Below are 20,303 nucleotides of genomic sequence, written 5' to 3' on the forward strand. Positions count from 1 at the left end.
GAGGGGGGTAAGCAAGATACTCCCCTGCAGCTGGTTGTATCAAGTGACTGCATCCACCTGCAGAGGGTATGTCTGGGAGGAGATGGGTGTGTGCAAGTGGCACACTCAGGGGTTTGACTATTTCCACCTCACTCAGAGGATAGCTCCTTTGCACCAGCAGAAAAGCTCCATGCAAATCACACAAAGCCCCCTTGAGATTGTGCAACTTGTGCACTAGCACAATCTAGTTTAAGGGGAGCGCAAGTCTCTGATGTTGTAGAAGGGGCAGCAAAGTGACGTTGGGGTGCAAAAAAAAGGGTGCACACGCCTGTTGCATCCCTCGGGTACTTTTCATAATATGACCCAGAAATAAAGGTGCAGAATGAACTATCTGCAACCTAACCAGATCATTCATGTCAGACGACATATCAGAATGCTAAGTTTGCAGGCAACTAGCTGACAACTTGCAGGCTTCTTAGGAATCATTCACCGACAGATTGTTACTGGACTGTATGGCATCACTTCGAGGCCTTCTTTTCCATTTAACTTCCCTTCTGGTGCAGGTTTAGAGTGTTAGCTTTTGCTCTCCGACTCACTTACGTTCCTTTTTTTCCTGCTCTCTCCCGCTCAATACATACATACACTACAGCGAGGTGCAGAGGGGGACATGTCCTGCTGGCACTCAATGAGTGCTTCTGATCAGAATCTTAATTGCGTTAAGAGCCATAGTTTTAAGGCCGGTTTTGCTTTGACCAAAGGGGCAGCTGCAGGACACTGGTAGGCTGAGTGGGTTGTAGGTCATCTTAGATTTGCTGCTCATAGCTGATAAAATAAAATCGCCTTCTACATAGACCCATACACATGGCAGAGGCCATTACTTGAAGGACAAATTAAGAGCAGTTCTGGTCAGCAAATTTAGTCAATAACACATATTAAGACATGATCTGCTCTGAAATCTTGCTTTTGAAATGTAATTGGTCAATTCTAGCACCCATGCCTTGCAGTCATCAACCAGCATAATGACACAGGAGATAAACTGAACCAAGTGTAAAATGAGGAACCACTAGATAAAAGAGACTGGTAAACGTTTTGTGCAGTGAAAGTAGCACCACAAAAGTTTCACAAGTCAAGATTTCGGGGCAAAGATATATATAATAAATATATACACATACACACATAATTCATATACAAATGAAAGTTTGCCTACCAAAACTTTCTCTTGTTTTTCTCGTTTCCTCTGCCTTTCAGTTTTTTTCTCTCCAATGGCAGCTTTTGAGGTTGGATTCACTCTATTTTCATCTTCATCTTCTTGGTCCTCATTGTCCTCCATGGCCTTGACAGGGTTAGCTTTTGATTCATCATCATCTGAATCTTCCAACAAACCTTGACATAGTTCTCGAAATACAGTTTCCTAAAGAGGACCAAACCGGTGAGACCGGGTTATTACAAAAGACAGCGCAAAGAAGGAGATGGTCTAAAGGTTACAGAGAAAAGAGGAAAAAGTTGGAAGGAAGCAGAGCGAGGAAAGAAAGCCCAGAAAAAGCATAAAGAAGGGAAAAAGGGGAAGAAAAAGACTAGTATGCCAGATTAGGGGCGAGGGGAAGCAAGCAAGCCTGATATTAAATCATAAATTTCAAGACAAAAAGGTAACAAATGATATACACAAGGGACAGGAAATCGCATTCTTCCCTTTGTATACAATTAAACATCATAGATGTACTAAAACACTAACACACCAAAAAAGAGATTTATGCCATAAACGGAAAGCGCTACAAAACCCTAGATTGCTATAACACCCTGATGTGCACTATGACCCCAAAGAAGTATGAATATGTGGTCATAGTGTGTGAGCCTTGCTACAACCCAATGAAGCCATATACACTAGCAGGAGGTATGACCAAAGTCAACAACAATGGCAAAGCCAATAGGTCTTGCCTTTGGGATCTACTGGTTTTATGAATGCCTTTTGGCAATCTGAAACAGGATAGGTAAAAAGCACAACAGCATGCTATGCTATTTCGATTGGCAAAATAAATAAATAAGTGCTATGACGCGGCCACTGTTAGTGGTTGCGCATTCTGTAGGCATGCACATGCCTTACCACCGATGGTAGGTGCAACTTAGGTCAATATTTTGTTTTTTTAAGTGTGGCAATGCACTTTTGTCTAGGTAGGATATATTACGCAATGGCGGTAGCCACTGGGTAGTTATAGCTAGGATCGTGTTTCCATAGGAGTTGAATTGTTTGTGCTGCTAATACCTTTGTTCAAGTTTGATTAAACTTTCCCAACAAAAAGTTATACTTTTTGACGAGTTTGCATATGGAAAGTTGGAGGGATCAGTCATGCGGGGGACAAGAAAAAGAAAAGGGTGGCAGTGGTGGTCCTCAAAACGTGTTTTCCCCATTCGTTTTTATAGTCCAAACCGCTGAAAGGACTTACACCAAATTTGGCAGAAAGCTAGAAAGAATTGATTTTGTGTTTTGGTGTTAGTTGATTCAGTAGTTTTGAAGAAATTAAGGGTAAAAGAAGTGAACATTTCACACCAAAGAGGATCCGCAGAGCCGACAGAGCTCAAAGTGAGCTCTGATTGGCTGCAGCCACCTTAATCAGGAAGTGGCGGCAGCCATCGTAGGACTCGGGACTCAGTCCTGATTGTGAACAAAAAGTAAACGTTTTTTAAAATTAAAGGCACAAGAGAGCATGGTACTAATACCCTAACCATTTTTTTTTAATGTTTGCTACAAGTTCAGAAGTGAAAATACGCTACAAAGTAAATAAAAAATACGTGCGGTCTCCCGCCCTTCTTTTCTCAAGTCCCCGGAGTGGGAGGCAGAGGATATTGCGGCACGGGCAGTAGCTATAGTTACAGTTACTTGAAAATCCCATTAACTGTTGAATTTCTGTGATCTTTAGAGTTTAAAACGTTACATTGTTATTGAACAAGTCACCCAACTATAAAGATACTTTAACCTTTGTCGTTTCTGGGAAACACACACACCCCCACCCCCTCCAAGTCACCTAACTATAAAGATACTTTAACCGTTGTCGTTTCTGGGAAACACACACACAGACACCCCCCCCCCCCCTTCCACCCCTGCACTCAAGGAGAGACTTGCACAGTTCAAATGGAAAGTGTCACCCTGGACCAAGACGGTAGGCTAGGGAGATGCACTCACACTGGTCGGGGCTTGGTCGATGGTGGGAAAGCTCAGCTGCCTCTTCAGCTTCTCCTCCTCCTTCACCCGCTTCAGCTCTACCTCATGAGCACGCAACAGCAATGCCTAAGAGAGAAACAAATGGACCACTGCCATCAGAAAGAGGTGTTGCTCTCCATGCTTTAGGACACAGGTAGAGATCTTTACAGTCCAAGATAATGACCCAAATTATTGATCAGGGCACCCCGTGAAGGTCCAAGGTAGAGACAAATTATTGATCAGGGCACCCCATGAAGGTTCAAGGTAGAGACCCAAATTATTGATCAGGGCACCCCATGAAGGTCCAAGGTAGAGACCCAAATTATTGATCAGGGCACACCATGAAGGTCCAAGGTAGAGACCCAAATTATTGATCAGGGCACCCGTGAAGGTCTAAGGTAGAGACCAAAATTATTGATCAGGGCACCCGTGAAGGTCCAAGGTAGAGACTCAAATTATTTATCAGGTCACCCCATGAAGGTCCTCGCCACAGTTAAGTGTAAATGACAAATTAATCAACAACAAAAAAAACGGAGACCTCCACACATACCTGATGGGACTCGAAGGTTGGGTTGTATGATCCCCCGGAAGAGATCACTTCAACGGCGGGCAATTGAGAAGGCTTCGCATTCATGCGATCAGGTCGCTGGCAGGAGGGGAAGAAAATGTGTTTTATATCAAGTCGTACTTAACAACCAGCCATTAACAGAGCAATACCTTACACAGTGAAGGTAAATACAATAAAAATACAAATGCTCCTGCACAACATGTTGAGTAGCTACCTTCACTGGAAACTTCTTTGTCTGTTCCAAGTAAAAGCTGTCCTTGCCTGCTAGAGCCTCATCCAAGGGATCTATCAAAAGGAAATATGAAATGGACAGTTTACTGCTGGTGGGGTGGGATCACACATTTAAAGCGTGATCAAGCGTTAGTAGCCGAGTAAGGAAGTGGAGGAATATGAATACATTTACACTGTCCAGCTTTTCCCCATTTACCGTGGTCCTAGAATATTGTTGTCACAATATCACCAGAAATAATGTGTCAAAAGGAGTCCGCAATGCTATAGTCCTGCTGAAGTAAGTAATAGAGAATCTACACCAAATTAGAGCATAATGATAACACAATATTTATTTCAGACAATAATGGTCATTCAATATTTTGATATACTGTCACTGTATACGGGGTAAAGGGATTGGAGCTCGTGAATTAAGTTATGGGAGCCAGCAGTGCCCGTTGTGTGTGAAGAAAGCTTGAAATGCAGCGATGCGCCCGGAGCTTTTTCGCAAAGTGTGTGGAGGGGGGTATACAATTGCTGCGGATTGTGTGGTACCAGTTCTGCTGCTGGGCACTGCAGTGCAGCGTCTTCCAGTGCACGTTCTGCAGATATCAGACACGCTAGCATTACCTTCTCGGTTCAGGAAAGGAGGGAAAACTGGCACGTCTGAGCTTACCTTGTGCCAGCAAGCAACATAACGCATATCATTGTTCAGTGTCTCGCTTGAACCTTTTATCAACCCCAGTGGATGAGGGCGCTATACCCGTTGACCCGGATTTCTATATAAGGATGGGTTGACCATGTCAAACTAGAACCTTATTACGCTACAAAACCATTCAAGTCTCTGGCTCCACTGAAATAAATGAAACAATGATGCCACCTGCTGGTGAACATCCGACACGACACTTCCTAATGAACGAAAAGAGGGAGCGAACAGACGCCCAAAAACCAAAAAACAACAAAGGAGAACGAGGTAAATCAAAAACATTTGTACGAAAAAAACGATATACCCAAAAGTTGCATTTTATTAAGCAACTTGCTGATACATTCCTTTGAAATCTCCCTGTTTCCGAAGGAGGGTTTAAGTGTAACTAGTTAAAGGGTTCCAGACACAACCTAGCAATAACTAACACCCACGAGGAAACGTTGAATGACTCAAGCTTGTTTACATTCATTTTACATTTTAAAATGTGCAAAATAATTTTTTTTTTTTTTGTTTAGGTTTGATATAATTCTCTGTCTATTTTCTTAGAGTGCAAAAAGCACGACTTTGGTATGGAAACATGCAGCTAAGACAAGCGCACTGGGAAAACTTCAATTTATCGCAGACGGGAACTAGAATTTTCAATCTGGCATTGCAATACTGGATTAAGACAGACTGGCAGAGAAAATATGAAAGTTATATTGAAGAGAGTCTTGTAGTAGTGTCGGGAAAAAAAGTGAGCAGCTGCAACAACCTGCATGCCGTAATGACAGAAAGCTTAATCACTGCATATTTTAGCAAACCCTGCCGCATAATTTAGTAAACCCTGCCACATAATTCCAGTGGCCCTGCCCAAGAGGGTCTTCAGCAAGTGCGGTTGAGAAGAGGCATCCTGAGGAACGTCCAAAAGATCCACCCAGGAATAAAAGTACGTACACCAGGGCAGCACTGGGTTTTAAATTAAAATGATGCCAAAGTGAACCTTAAATAAAGCAGTGAAAACATGTACTGGGTTAGGCTGCCTAGATTTATGCGCAGCCAATCTTTAGGCAGAGCTCGCACTAATTCATTCAATTTGAAACTGGTTATACGGCCATTATCTACATGCTACAACGCATACATGCACACCGAAGCCTAATCATCTAGTGCCTAAAATTAATGTTCCTCAGAAGCAGGTATCTGGTAGGTGGTACTTCTTTCGAAGTGTGCAATGTTTACATTTATTTCATGACGCCTGAATTCCTTGACACGCCATCATCCTTTTAAAAACAGTTTTTAATGCATGACAACTGTTGTAGTACGGTAGGCTTTTTGGGCATAATGCTCTAGGAGCGTATTAGCAGAAATGGAGAAAGGTGTTATTTTGGATTATTGGTAGAGTCCATTGAGTTCGGCATAACAATAGCACTTTCTCGAAGAAAGAACAACATTTGTAATTTTGCACCTATTTCTTTTGTTAATAAATGCAGTGTTTAGGATTAATACATACATTCTCAATCCAGTATAGTAGCAATTTACAAGTGATAACATCCTTTAATTGTACACAGAAACATATTTCTTGGTATTTAGGTTTAAAACCTACAAAATATACATTTTGCACGGGCAGTTGGTGCAGAATTCTCACCTTTAGCGAATTCGGTCTTGCCACGCGATGTCACATTAAAATAAATATACTCTAATCAATGCTAAACTTTTCATCCTCCAATAATGCATGGACAATATTTTCCGCATTTGTTCATTTTGTGAAAATAAGCCCGTCAGTGACCTCAACCGCAAGAAACCCGATCAGGATCCTCCCAGGTGCAACAGCACTCCCAAATACACTGGGAGACCATCTCATTTCACCCTTCACCAATTTTCCATTTTATGGATATTTTAAATTCTAAAAATTTGAGCTTTTTTTGTTATAATTTATCGTTATTCCATTCTACTTACCCAAACCAACAACCAGAGTTCCAAAACCTCAGGATTTCCCAACCAGAACAGGGTCGACTGAAGACGTGCCCATTTTGGAAGGGGTGGTCTTCCAGTAGCTCATCTACAATTTTAGACTGGAGTGGAAATACCTAAACATTACCAAAATGTATGCATTTTAAGGAAATGTTCTGATAGATTACCTGTAAAGAAAGCACCACAAGCAGATCCTTGGAGGTTATGTGTTGTGTTTCTTTTTGTTTTGTTGACGAGTGTGCGCGCCACAGTATTTAATCTATCGATTATTGTATTCGGTTATTGTAGATATGCAAATGTTTATGGCTTGGTGGTCTAATGCAAAGATTGTTAACTGGAAAAGAAAGCCAAAAGCCATGTTTATTTAAATAAAAAAAAGTCAGAGTTCAAAGAATTGAGACGAGAGCAAATGGATAATGACCTATGTATCTATCACTTTCTTGGTTGGACATCAAGATGAATAGACATGTGCATGGTATGAAATAATTAAAGGAAAAAAGGACTTGCTCTCACAACAGAGCATCCATCACTCGTCCCCAAGATCACAGACTTACTGGATTCTGCCCAGATGTCATAGAACCCTCTGTCAGGCTGGCTTCGGGCTGCTGCTGGCTTAGGCTCCCGGGCAGGCTTCAGCAGTTTTGCCTGGAGTAGTCGCTGCTTCCTAGGGATGATGCCCCGTCTTTCGAGTTTCTCTCGCACCTGCTTTTTCCGCTTCAACTTCCGCGAGTTGGGAATCTGGTGTGAAAGAACACTGCAGAACACAAAGTAGTTACCAGGCAGAACACAGAAAGAGTTCCAGGAAAGCACCATTTCATTACAAAACGTTAAATCTGCCAATATCACAGTTGCCTGATACTACAAACCACCAACTTGAATTTTCACCCCAACACCTAAGAGCTATCACAAGTTCGTATTTTAGTTTTTTTTTTTAAATAAACTTCTGTAGTCTTGAAATGGTTTTCAGGAAGCCATAGAGCAACCCAGAAGTGTGTGAAGACTTAAAAGACAAAACATCAAACAAGTTACCCAACCACCCATCTAAATAAGGGTTAATGAATTTAAAAAGTAAAAACGCCCAAACCACTGGCACTGGTTAAGTAAGACGGATCCCTTTAACTTTTCATGCACAACCATATGCTGAAGAGGAATCCAACAAAGGTCCGTGAGAACCAAAGCTAGGGAAGTCCATACTTAACTAAAGCAAAAATGGAAATCACACGGAAATCAGTGACAACCAGTCATCCAGAACATGTGGCTCGGATCGGTCTCTCGTAGAACAACCCTAGGTCCAGAATAATATGCACCATCTGGCAATTTACCCTTCCTACTCTACTGCGAACTAGTCTCACAAGCACTCACACCCTGAGCCTGAAACGGTGTTCCCCCATGGAACGCTTTCCTATTGTACAGTTTAGCTTGTTCAATTTCATTTTCTCACAGGTGTAATGCACAGGCAGCATAAAAAGCGACCCCCAACACGCAACTGCCATACTCATTGGCAATCTCTTCAAAGTAGAAGGAACCAGTGAAGGGTTTGACAACACAACAGTCACAGAAAACACCAGCGCTAGACCCCCCCCCCACCCCACCCCCCTGTAATGTTACTATATCCGGATTTCTGATTGGAGGTTTAGTCAAAATAGCATGTGCACGTAATTTTACACACTCAACCAATCAAACTGCAATATATGCTTAAAATCAACTGCTGAATTGAACAAATAGCTTGCTGGCTTAGATTGAGATGGTCTTCGATTTGCCTGGTAGGCTGTCTTTGTTGTGTTTTCTGTGCACCACTGGCAAATTCCCCAGGATGTTACGTTGCAAAGCAGGCAGGAAAGTTAAACAAGCATTTGCAATGCAATAGGTCTCGCATTTGTGAGAGTTTAAGCTATTGGCATAGTAAATAACAATGCTTTTTATTTATATGTTTTGATAATTAACTCAAACAAAAGGCAGTGTCATTTACAATGCCAATAGCTCAAACTCTTGCAAATGCGAGACCTATTTAATTTAGAATAAACAGCCAACATTGTCCCGGGCTGGTTGGAAAGTGAAACTGCGCATGGCGCGCTGAATGTTGCAGGAAGGCATGTGGTGCCTACAGTAGGAGAAACTTAGTAAAGAAAATAGTGCTTTCAGACTAAATAAGACATACCGTTTAGTAAAGGGGCCAGTCCTCATGGGAGGTTACAAAAGAAGAGAAGGAGGTACTAAGGAGGGACTAACAATCCTACTAACTAATCAGAAGCCAGCATTTACAAAGGACAATGACACAAGCCAATGAAAAATATGGGCAGAGCTTGAAGTCCATACTCAAATACAGCATGATTCGCAGAGCAGCACCTGCGGTGCCCAGACTCGACCTAAAAAATACAAGATGCAGCGAGTCACTCCGATCACTACAGCTATGAGCATGACCTTCCAGCATTCAACGCAGCGAGAGTCACTTGTATACACCTACGAGCAGGTTCTGCTGTAAAACAAAACCAAAAGTTTCAGCATTCAATTCAGCAGAAGTCCGAGAACTGCAGACATGAGCATTATCAGCTGAAAGTAAACCCTTCAAGCTATCAATACCAGTATGCCCTGCAACAAGAGAACACCAGAACTACAATTCCCAGATTTCCCTGTGATGAGTGAAATTCAGAGAAATAGAGATATCAGCATCCACAGCACTAAGGACCATTCAGAATTAAAAGAAAATACCAAAATACTAGGCACTGAACAAAGAACTACAGCTACTAGCATGCCCTACTGTAAAGGACATCTAACACAGCATCTGATGACCCAATGGACAAAATGAATTTCCTATAGGGTTCTGTGTTTGCCTTTTAAGGCACAAATTCAAATCATGGAAGGTCCACTCATTCTGTTATCCTCATGAGGTCAATAAAATGAGTAACACTCATGCCGCTCGCAGCCGTGGTTTCCTGCGGTCATTTGCCTTGTGTGGATTCTTTTAACGGGGAGCCAAACGGGACTTCGCTCTGATTTATGATGTCTCCCGACTCTGGACTTGTGTTTTTGCCGATTTGTGGCCAACACCTGCAGGCAACTTTCAATCTGCCAGAGGAGTGGGACTGCGAGGACCAGCAGTCTGTGCGCATTTTCATCCAGCGCACCTGGGTCCTCTTCCCGCCCCCTATATAACATTGGACACTCCCGCATTGCGCCGGACGACGACCCAGGCGAAGCCCGGGCCGTCCGAGGACGGTAGAGGCCGGGCCGGGCCCAGTCTGTTTAAAGTTTGGGTAGGCATTGGGTTTTGTAGTTAGAGGTATATTGTGTTATTGTTTATTCCCGGTATTATGGTTCTCCGCTCAGGAAAGGGGAGAAAGGTGACACTTATGACCGCTGACGGGGCAGTCACTGGGATGATGGACCAATTTTTAACGCGTGCAACGACAATCCTAGAAAAAGAAATAGCCCTGACAGAAAAAAGACTTTCCTTAGATTTAGTGACTGGAAAGCGTTCGTCATTGGGCGCCATAGGGGCTGTTGCCTCTCCTGACCCAGATTTACCTGATGTACCAGCTGCCCAACGTCCAGGATCTGGTTCTATATTGGTAGAGCCAGATACAGTAGATATAGTAGAGGCTACCATAAATTCCACCACGATCAGTGAACTCTCTAGGTCCCCTTCTTTTTACTACTGCCCCTAATAGAACAAACTAAAATGATTAACAAATTAGACCAGTTGGAAAATATGGTGAAAGCCAACTCTTGTATTCTGGATAAGTTAGTGGCATTTAGGAAGCCCAATAGGGTACCGTTGATCGTCAGTCAGCCCCAGAGGTCTTGCAGTGATGCACAAGTATGTATGTATGTATGTATGTGTGTGTGTTCTTATATAGCGCTCGACTTACCCTTGGGCATCTCTGCGCTTGCATTGGGAACCCGTCCTGGCTTTTCCCTGTGAGATAACCCGTACTGGGCATCCCCAAGGTGAAAGCCAGGCATCCCGCCGCGGGGGGGCCGTAGTGGAGATTAAGCAAGCTATTGCCCAGAGTTGCAGAGTGTGAACCCGTGATTCGAGTAGGCACCGAAGTGAGAATTATCGAGTCCGTGGACACTTGGGCTCAGACCCTGCCGCGTCGGGAATTGAACCCTGGTCCCGGGTCTGACCTCTGCTTCAGGGTATGCCTCCTCTAACCAGTGAGCCACACTTCTCCACAAGTAGGTCTACCTGTTCCAGTTGATAAACCTGTAAGTATAATCCGAGCTGCCGCTGTGTCCCAGCCTTGTAGTGATACAGCTGCTGGGCCTCCAGCGGCAGCTCAGGTTAAATCTACGAAGTCAGATGACCCACATAAAGAAAAGGTGCAAGCGGATAACAACATGAAGGGGAGACTATTAACACCGGACCTGCCCCCCGAAGCTAACCCCTTAGTGGTCATCCTAGCGGGAGTTCCAGCTTTGAGAGAGCATGCAAAGGAACCTTTTGCTGCTCTTAAAAATAAGGTAACTAGCTGGCTTAACCTAAACAGACCTCTGCCCCCTCAAAGTTAGAGTGAGATTGTAATGGTAAGGAGGGTCCCGTAGATAGGTAGAACAACTAAAAGCATAAAAGGGGATTGTATAGTGGTCGCCTTTAGAGACCCTAGAACTGTCTCCCATATATGTGCATGGCCCAACCAAGTGTTGGATGCAACTATCCAGACATTACCATTAACTTACTTTTATCCACCATACTGTGTAGGGGAAGTTAAGGGGAGGCCTAATGAATGGACAAGAGTAGAAAGGAGGGGCGGGAATAGGGGGACTTGGGGTAGACCGGGCCCCATGTATATCCCGGATACTTTTTTCAATTATAACCGTTTCAGCTGCCTAGAGGCAGTAGATTGACTGTACCATCCTACTTATGAAATTGGAAACTCCAAGGAGCAGGAGGGGGCAAAAGGAGTACCCCTGGACCCTTTAGAGTTGTTAGACTGTGTGCAACCAAATACCTTTGAGGATTGCGGCCCTGTCGGTGATAAGGGCATAGGGTTGCACGAAAATGTGGAACAGGGAGAGACAAATAGCCCGTGCCAATCCCATAAGCAGGGATGTAGTAGTCTGACCCCCAATTTAGTATATATGGGGGACGTCGATGTTACATCCAGGGATAGGGGTGATATCCCTGAGCTAGGGACAGAAAAAGGTAGGCGAGGGTACAATTTAGCTAGCTGGAATAGTGCGGGCTGGAATAGTAAACTGGGCTCTCTGGGATGGAGAGAATTTGTGGAAAAATATGACATTTTATGCCTCCAAGAGACGTGGAGTGTGGACGATATCAGTTGTGAGGGATAGGTCTCCCTTAACCTACCAGCACAGGGTTCGAATATGGGTAGAGCCAAAGGTGGTCTACTCATTTTGCTTTGTTAATTTCCCAGTGCAAGTTATAAGTTATGTAATGGTTGGAAGTCATTCCCAATTGTTATGGCTGCGACATAAGAATGGCCATAACGTTTTGCTGATTAACTACTATAATAATCTGCCCGATTCTTTGCGATTGACTGCAGTTACAGAAGTAGAGAAGGTTCTGGATAGGATCTGTCGGGTTAATCATGTTAATTTTGTATTTATTTGGGATGGGGATTTTAATATTTCCCTGTGTTCCTTATCACTAACTAAGGTGTTGCGGGATAAATGATGATAGAGGAGAGGGTTGTACCCATTTTATACATAGTACCTACGGAGAGTCACTGAACTCTGCCCTGGCAAAATACGACTTGGTTGTGTTACAGACTGCTAGGGATAGAGAAGGAAACCCCGTCTCTTCGCAGACCTAAGCAGCGCGTTTGATCTTGTTGATCCCGCGCTACTATGGTCAACCCTATTAGAACAAGGTGCTCCTGCAGGGATCATTTATTTCCTGGCCAGATTATATTCTAAACTATCTGCCCGTATAAGATATGGCCAAGGCGGGGAATGCACTGATTGTATTAGTGTTAACTTAGGTATAAGACAAGGCTGTGTCCTTGCGCCCCTTCTTTTCTCCCTTTTTATTAATGCAATAGATACTGAGCTTAAGCAGGTTAATTCTGATGCTCCGCTAGTAGACGGTCAGGCTGTTCCCGTTCTGCTGTATGCCGATGATTCACTGCTTTTATCAAGAACCCCTCGCGGCTTGCAGAGATAGATGGATAAGTTTGCAGGTTTCATCAAGGAAAGAAAATTAAAAATTAATAATACTAAAACATTCATCATGTCATGTGGAAAGAAAATGAGGAAGCTGAAACCTTTTCATATAGAGGGTCAAAAAATTGAAATTGTAAACAAATTTGGTTATCTGGGTATAACATTTAGTAGTAATGGTATGTGGTCTCAGGAGATATCCAATGTAAAAGCGGAGATGTCTAAAAGTGCCTATGGAATTTTTAAATTTGCAAATAAGCTTGGGGACCGTTGTATATACGATATGCTACACATATATAGCTGCAGATGTGTTGCAATTGCGCTCTACGGATCCGGTGTTTGGGGGTACTGTCGCCACGGGGATTTGCAAACGGAAGAAAATTGCTTTTTTAAAAAATTGTTATGCTTGCCTAGGTCAGCTTCCACTGCGATAACACACCAGGAATTGGGCCTTGAGTTTTTATCAGATTTAATCAGTCTAAGACCACTGATGGTGTGGAGAGCAATTTGGCAGAAGAAAGAAACCAGCTTCACGAGGAGTATTATTAGGGATTGTCTTCGCCTAGATAAAAGCTCACTGATCCCATGGATTAATTACGTTATGACAACTGCCAGGGATTTATTTAACTTAAACCTCCTTGATGATCTGGAGAGTTTTTCTGACATCCCCAAGAAAGAGCTTAAGTGTCTTTATTTGCATAAGAAAGCCCAAGCACGTAGAGACGCTACTATGCTGTTAACTATCTCTCAATACTATTACTTCAACAGGGGCACGTCCGGCTTTTCTAAATATTTAAAGGTAATCACCAGACCTTCTCATCGATTTGTTCTTATTAGATTAAGACTTGGAATCGTTCACCATTTGGTGGCCTTTTCCCATATGAAAAATCATCCCTCTATACCATGTCCATGTGATGGGGGTCACTAAACAGAGCACTGTTCACTTTTTACTTCTGTGTGATCTTTATAAGCACCTTCGTATTGCCTATTTAAAACCTTTATTTATGAAAAAGGCAATAACGGTAAAATCTGCAATGAGGCTGCTGTTCTCCTTAGATGATCCTGATATCTGTTTTTTTACAGCTATGTATATTCTGAAATCTATGGCTGCTAGGAAAAGTATGGTTTTTTAATCATCCTGTTATATTTAGTTATCGAGCTGCATCAAGTCGGTTACCTTCTTATCATTTGAACGATTTATTCTGTCGATTTTTAAGTGTCAATTGTATCAGTGCTTAATACTATGAATGTATATGTATATATCTTGTACGCCTTTAGGATTGTTCTTTTTAAATAATCGAATAAACTTTGAAACTTAACTGCGTACACTGACGTGGCTAACAATAAACATTGATTGTTTCCTTGTAAGAGCAGCAACCTGCAGTGGGGTAGGGAAGTATCTTATTTTCAGTTGCAGCTGGGAGAACAAACCCATCACTTGAAGCGCCATGGGCACTCATTTTGTTCTAAGTTCAAGTTTAAGTTTAAAATTTGTATAGCGCACTACTCACCCAGAGGGTCTCAAGGCTCTTGAGGGAGGGAAGGGGGGGTACATCACTTATTGAATATCCAGGTTTTTTGTTGTTTTCTGAAGGAGAGGTGGCTCTGTGTAAGGCGGAGGTGGGTGGGGAGAGAATTCCAGGTCTTGGCCGCTAGGTAGGAGAAGGATCTTCCTCCCATGGTTGATCTTTGGATGCGTGAAATTGCGGCGAGGGCTTGGTTGGATGATCGTAGTTGGCATGGTGGGGGTGTAAAAGGACAGGCGCGTGTGGAGGTATTCGGGTCCTAGGTCGTAGAGGGCTTTGTGTGCGTGGGTGAGGAGAAGGAACGTTATTCTCTTGTTGACGGGGAGCCAGTGGAGGTCTTTCAGGTGACCGGAGATGTGAGCTTGGAAGGGGATGCCTAGGATGAGTCTGGCTGAGGCGTTTTGGATGCGTTGGGAGTTTTTTCTGTAGTTTGGCTGTGGTTCCGGCGTAAAGGGTGTTTCCGTAGTCTAGTCGGCTTGTGACCAGTGCATGGGTGACTGTCTTTCTTGTTTCGGTGGGGATCCAACTGAAGATTCTTTTGAGCATACGTAGGATGTTAAAGCATGATGATGTGACGGCGTTGACTTGTCTGGTCATCGAGAGGGAGGAGTCCAGGATGAAGCCCAGGTTACGTGCGTGGTCCGTTGGTTTAGGTGCGTTTCCCAGGGCCGGTGGCCACCATGCGTCGTCCCAGGCGGAGGGGGATGATAATAAGATGAGGACTTCCATTTTGTCAGTTACTTTTTAAACGGCTGTTCTTCATCCATTCGGCCACTTCTTTCATCCCATCGTGTAGGTTGGTTTTGGCGGTGTTTGGGTCTTTGGTGAGGGAGAGGATCAGTTGGGTGTCGTCTGCGTAGGAGATGATGTTGAGGTTGTGTTGGCGCGCTGTAGTGTAGTTCCTAGTTTCCCACTAGGCCCTGCGCATTGGAATAACATAAACAGTAGTATCGACGTGGAACTGCGGATATTCCAGGCCTCCACTGACTATGCTAAACTTAATTGGGTTGTGTTACCAACTAGCTCAGAGGTCACTGGAAACTTTCTTCTCTGCATAGGAAGTGATCAGCTTCCTTGGCACAGACAAGAAGGGATTCAGCTTTCCAACAACCGTGCAACATGACAACTTTGCTCCTCGGATCAAGAGTCAATCTCTAGGGTCGTGTGAAACAATAGACATGTATTTCACTCAGTCAGTCTAGTGCAGTTTACTTTCACGAGATGTAGAGAATAGAGAGACGGGCGTTTGTCAATAAAGGGTTAACATTTATTGAACAGTCTTTCTTCTCGTACAAGAGAAATGTATTGCCACAATTGCAATAATTGTTATTATAAAAAGTACGTACAGTAAGATAAGTATTGCGAAATAGAACTGTAAAAGCGTTGATATGGTTTCTTAGCCATACAATGGTTTAAAAGTAATAAAACATATATACAGCCATATATACATTAGGCTAACATACTCAACTGGTGCTTCTAACTAAGCCTACCCCAGTGTGCCTGACCTAAGCCTAACACGTGAAAGGGGAGTAAGTAAGTAGCTTTAAGTTAAGTTGGTTTTGCCAAGGTTTGTTTCAAGAATTCTCGTCTAAGGGTTTAGTCAACACCATACCTCTGAATAGAATGATGGAGGATTGGTATCTCCTTCAGGGGTCTCTCTCGATATCCCAGTCACCCGCGAGGGTAAACCGGAAACGCCGGGGCTGGATTTCTCTGCACGAGAAAGGCAGCGGGTCTCTTCAGCGCGTCGAGGAAGGAGGGGGGACAGCGTCCGCGGGCAGCTGGAATCTGCTGGATGTCTTCGCAGAGGGACGGCTGTTCAGCTCCTTAAGCGTACTGCACCATAGTTTGCGCTTTAGCGGCGATAATGGTATCAGCAGCTTCACCACCACAGGATAGCAGGCTGCAGCGACAGAGTGCTAGATTTACCAACACGGGGTCTTGCAGGCAGCCAGCATCAGCAACAGTAGCTTGCAGCTCACATTGCTTAAGGCAACGTTGGTAATATTTATACCTGACAGGTGCCGGGTTTGACGCAAGTTTGCTGGACATAAGACGTCAATTAAAGATGTCACTAGGAAGTGATAGTTATCAGTTGCTCATTAGAGTTCCATTACTAATCAAAACATAGCAAGCGGGGATTTCCAGGTTTGCTGAGTTTTTATCTTGTTGAAGAACTCGGAGTGTTATCTAGGAATATCAGATAGTGACTACTGCTCTGTCATTGCACTAATTGGTCGCAAAGGAAGTGGCAGAGAGAACTATGCTGGAATGTGGCTCTGTTCGTGTGAGGCCAGAGATGACTTTTCAGAAAATCGCACTTGAACGGTTATGCCAATATAGGGAATAAATGGATTTATAGCCGAATAGGGGCATAAGGTCACAGTATCGATCAGGAACCTAGATAAACACGCAACAGCGCGATGGATGCGAGGGGACTCATGTATACGTTGAAGAGGGTGGGACTGAGTGATGATCCTTGTGGAACGCCGCAGATGACTTCAGTGGCTTCCGATTTGAAAGGGGGGAGGCGGACTCTCTGGGTTCTTCGGGCGAGGAACGAGATGATCCAGTCCAATGCTTTACCTTGTATTCCGACGTTACTGAGGCGTTGTATAAGGGTGCTATGACAGACTCTGTCGAAGGCTACGGAGAGGTCAAGTAGGATGAGGGCAGCTGTTTCTCCGTTGTCCAGTAGAGTTCGAATGTCGTCTGTTGCTGCAATGAGGGCGGTTTCGGCGCTGTGTTTGGCTCGGAAGCCGGACTGTGACGGGTCGAGTGATTTGTTGGATTCGAGGAAGGCGGCGAGCTGACTATTGACTTTTTTCAATGACTTTGGCAGCGAATGGGAGGAGCGAATTGGGGCGGTAGTTCTTAAGTTTGGTGGGGTCTGCTGTGGGTTTCTTCAGGAGGGCGCTGAGTTCGGCATGTTTCCAGCTTTCCGGGAAGGTAGCGGAGTAGAGGGAGCAATTGATGACGTCTCGGAGATGGGGTGCAATCATGGCGTCTGCTTTGTTGAAAATGTGGTGGGGACATGGGTCGGTTGGCGATCCTGAGTGGATGGAGTTCATCAGGCGAATGGTGTCTTCAGTGGTGATAGGGTTCCAGGCGCCAAGGATGTTGGAGGGGGGTTTTGGTTCGGAGGTGGGTGGGGTGGCCTGGTCGCCAAAGCTGTTATGTATGCCAGCGATTTTGTTGTGGAAGAACAAGGCTAGGGAGTCGCAGAGGTCTTGGGAGGGAGTAATATCGTTGGTGCCGGCGGTGGGGTTGGTAAACTCTTTGACGATGTTGAAAAGTTCCTTGCTGTTGTGGGCGTTGTTGTCGAGACGATCCTTGAATGCTGATTTCTTGGTGGATCGGATAAGTTGGTGGTGTTTGCAGGTGGCGTTCTTGAAGGTGGCCAGGTTGTCAGTGGTTGGGTTTTTTCGCCAAGCTTTCTCGAGGGTGCGACAGGTCTTCTTGGATTTTTTAAGGTCCTCATTAAACCAGGGGGCTTTTTTGCGGGTGATCCATTGTGTGAGGTTGGTGGCTGCTTGGTTTGGGTCCGATGATTTGACAGGAGGGTTTTGGTGAAGCGATGTGAAGAGCTGGTCGGTGGTGATTTTGTTCCAGTTTCTGCGGGGAATTGGTTGTGGGAGGTTGTGGGTCGTAGTCTTTGTAGTTGAAGTGAACGCAGCTGTGGTCCGTCCAATGGAGAGCTGTGGCGTGATTGAAGGAGATGTGCTTGCTGGAGGTGAAGAGTGGGTCGAGCGTGTGCCCGGCATAGTGGGTGGGGGTGTCAACAAGTTGTTTGAGTCCGAGATTGGCGAGGTTGTCCAGAAGGGTGGTGGTGTTGCTGTCGAACAAGTTACTTACCTTCGGTAACGCTTTTTCTGGTAGATACAATATCTGCCTGTGGATTCCTCACCTTGTGAATATACCCCTGCGTCAGCAACATTCGGAAATTCCTTTGTAGCTCCGCGCCGACGTGGACCCGGGCGTCATAGAGGCACGGCATCGCTCGCGACTCCGCTGACGTCACCGACGCCTATAATAGGCCCACGCCGGCGTGATGACATCAGTTCCGCCCTTTTTTCCGTGCCTTCGAGGCACACGGACGGACCAATGACAGTAGACAAACACTGTATACGCAGTACCAATATCAAGGTAACACACACAGTGTGAAGTAAATGCAATAAAACATTTGACAATAAAATAAATACATAATAGAAACACTGGCATAGAAGAGTGGACAACGGGGAGGCGGGTGGGTCAGTGAGGAATCCACAGGCAGATATTGTATCTACCAGAAAAAGCGTTACCGAAGGTAAGTAACTTGTTCTTTTCCAGGTGGAAGTTGAGGTCTCCCAGTAGAATGTAGTCCTTGGAGGGGAGGGCGTGTGGGCTGATTTAGTCAGTGATGTCTTCGCTGAATTGTGTGCGGGGACCTGGTGGCCTGTAGATGAGGGTGCCTCGGAGTGTGGTCTTGGGGTCGGTGTGGATCTGGAAGTGAAGGTGTTCGGCGGTTGCGAGGTTGTCGTCGGAACTGGTCGTGATGCGGATGGTGTTCTTGTGGACGATGGAGATGCCTCCTCCTGTTTGGTTGATGCGGTCCTTTCGGATGATCTTGTAGCCGTCCGGGAAGGCTGTGGCGATGTCGGGTGCTGATGAGGCGTTCATCCAGGTTTCTGTAAGAAAGGCGACGTCCGGTGATGTGGTGTGGAGTAGGTTCCAAAGTTCGATGGCGTGTCTGTGGACAGAGCGGGTGTTGAGCAGGATGCATTTCAGGTAGTATCGGATCTCTGTTTGGAGTTTGTGGATTTGGTGTGGGTCCTGATGCAGTCGAACTTGCAGGAGTGGCAGGTGAAGGGTCCATGGGTGTGTCCGGGGGTGGCTTGGTGGCAATCTGGAAGTCGGCCGGGGTTGAGTGCTAAGAGGGTTGCGGCGCCGTACGTTATGCAGGTGGAGTGGATTTTGCAGGGACTAGGGGGTCTGACGCTGGGCGCGGTCCAGGCGCGGACGGGCGTAGACGGGCTTACACGTATAGGGCGCGACTGCTGCGCGTGAACTCTGCACGCAAGTGCATTTGTCATAAGTGGAGAGTGGAGGGGGGCGGAGAGAGGGAGGAGCAGCTGGGAGGCGGGAGCAGGGTGGAGAGGACGGGCTCCCAGGCAAAACAACAAAATGGCAGCAAAAGCGAAACCGGAACAGGTTGGGGCACAAATAGGAATTACGCTGGGCGCAGTGGCACTGGCACAATCAGGCACTATTAATTAAATTCTATCATGCAATGAGAGCGCTACGATACAAACTGGCCCAGACACTCTTTAAGACAATGCGAGCAATGTACAGAATGGCAAAAATACCCCAAGAGGCAATGAGAGCAATGCACAAATGAGCGATAGAACGCTACGGAACACAAGCAGGCACCAGTTCTATAAAAGGCAACAAAGCAATGCGAGCAAAGCACAACGATACCCAGGAGAGACCAGGGGGCATGGGGAGCGACCGCTTCTGAGCCAGCTCACGCCCTTAAAGCCAATGCCATTGGGAGAACAAAGGTACCCACATAGTCACATCATAAGCTTTTAAGAGATAAACTATCATTCAGATGTAGGTTTTTGACCTTTCTAACTTTTGTATGTACAAGACAGGCCTGCACTGTAAGTATGGCAGTTGTAGCGGTCTGTGGGAGTAATTAAGCGAGGAAACATTGTAGTGGCACTAATAAGCAATCATTTTAACAACACTAGCATACAAAAATATTGATTAAAAAACAGCAAGGTTCTAAACGGATACCTTGGAGCCTGTATGCAGCACCTTGAAGCCATTTCAGAACTCATGGAACTAAACTGTAATGTCACATTTCAAAGACATATGTTAGGGTGGGGGCAGGCTGAATGGTCATCTGGTGCCCGAATGATTGAGAATGTGCAGCAGATGCCTTAACCCTCTGTGCTATTTTATGGTGAGTCAAACTCGTGATTAGACCACTCACAACTCTCTAGAGCAAGTGCAGGAACCACCAGAGTTGTTAACTGCTACAACAGCCCAGAGTTTGCGCAGTGCACT

At 44.9% G+C, this 20,303-nt stretch overlaps 1 protein-coding gene across 2 annotated transcripts in view; it reads right to left on the bottom strand.

Moving 5' to 3' along the window:
- The window catches only part of NOP53 (NOP53 ribosome biogenesis factor), a 97,916-nt gene that overhangs the window by 40,514 nt on the left and 37,099 nt on the right, over positions 1-20,303 (bottom strand). For both annotated transcript variants that reach the window (XM_086938636.1, XM_086938635.1), the window contains exons 4-8: positions 7,158-7,357; positions 3,958-4,028; positions 3,726-3,821; positions 3,158-3,262; positions 1,187-1,390 (exon numbers count right to left, since the gene is read on the bottom strand). In XM_086938636.1, the coding sequence (XP_086794762.1) occupies positions 1,187-1,390; positions 3,158-3,262; positions 3,726-3,821; positions 3,958-4,028; positions 7,158-7,357 (676 nt within the window). The remainder of the gene's footprint in view (positions 1-1,186; positions 1,391-3,157; positions 3,263-3,725; positions 3,822-3,957; positions 4,029-7,157; positions 7,358-20,303) is intronic.

The sequence above is a fragment of the Lissotriton vulgaris genome, chromosome 9, assembly GCF_964263255.1.
Source record: "Lissotriton vulgaris chromosome 9, aLisVul1.2, whole genome shotgun sequence".
Taxonomy (NCBI): domain Eukaryota; kingdom Metazoa; phylum Chordata; class Amphibia; order Caudata; family Salamandridae; genus Lissotriton; species Lissotriton vulgaris.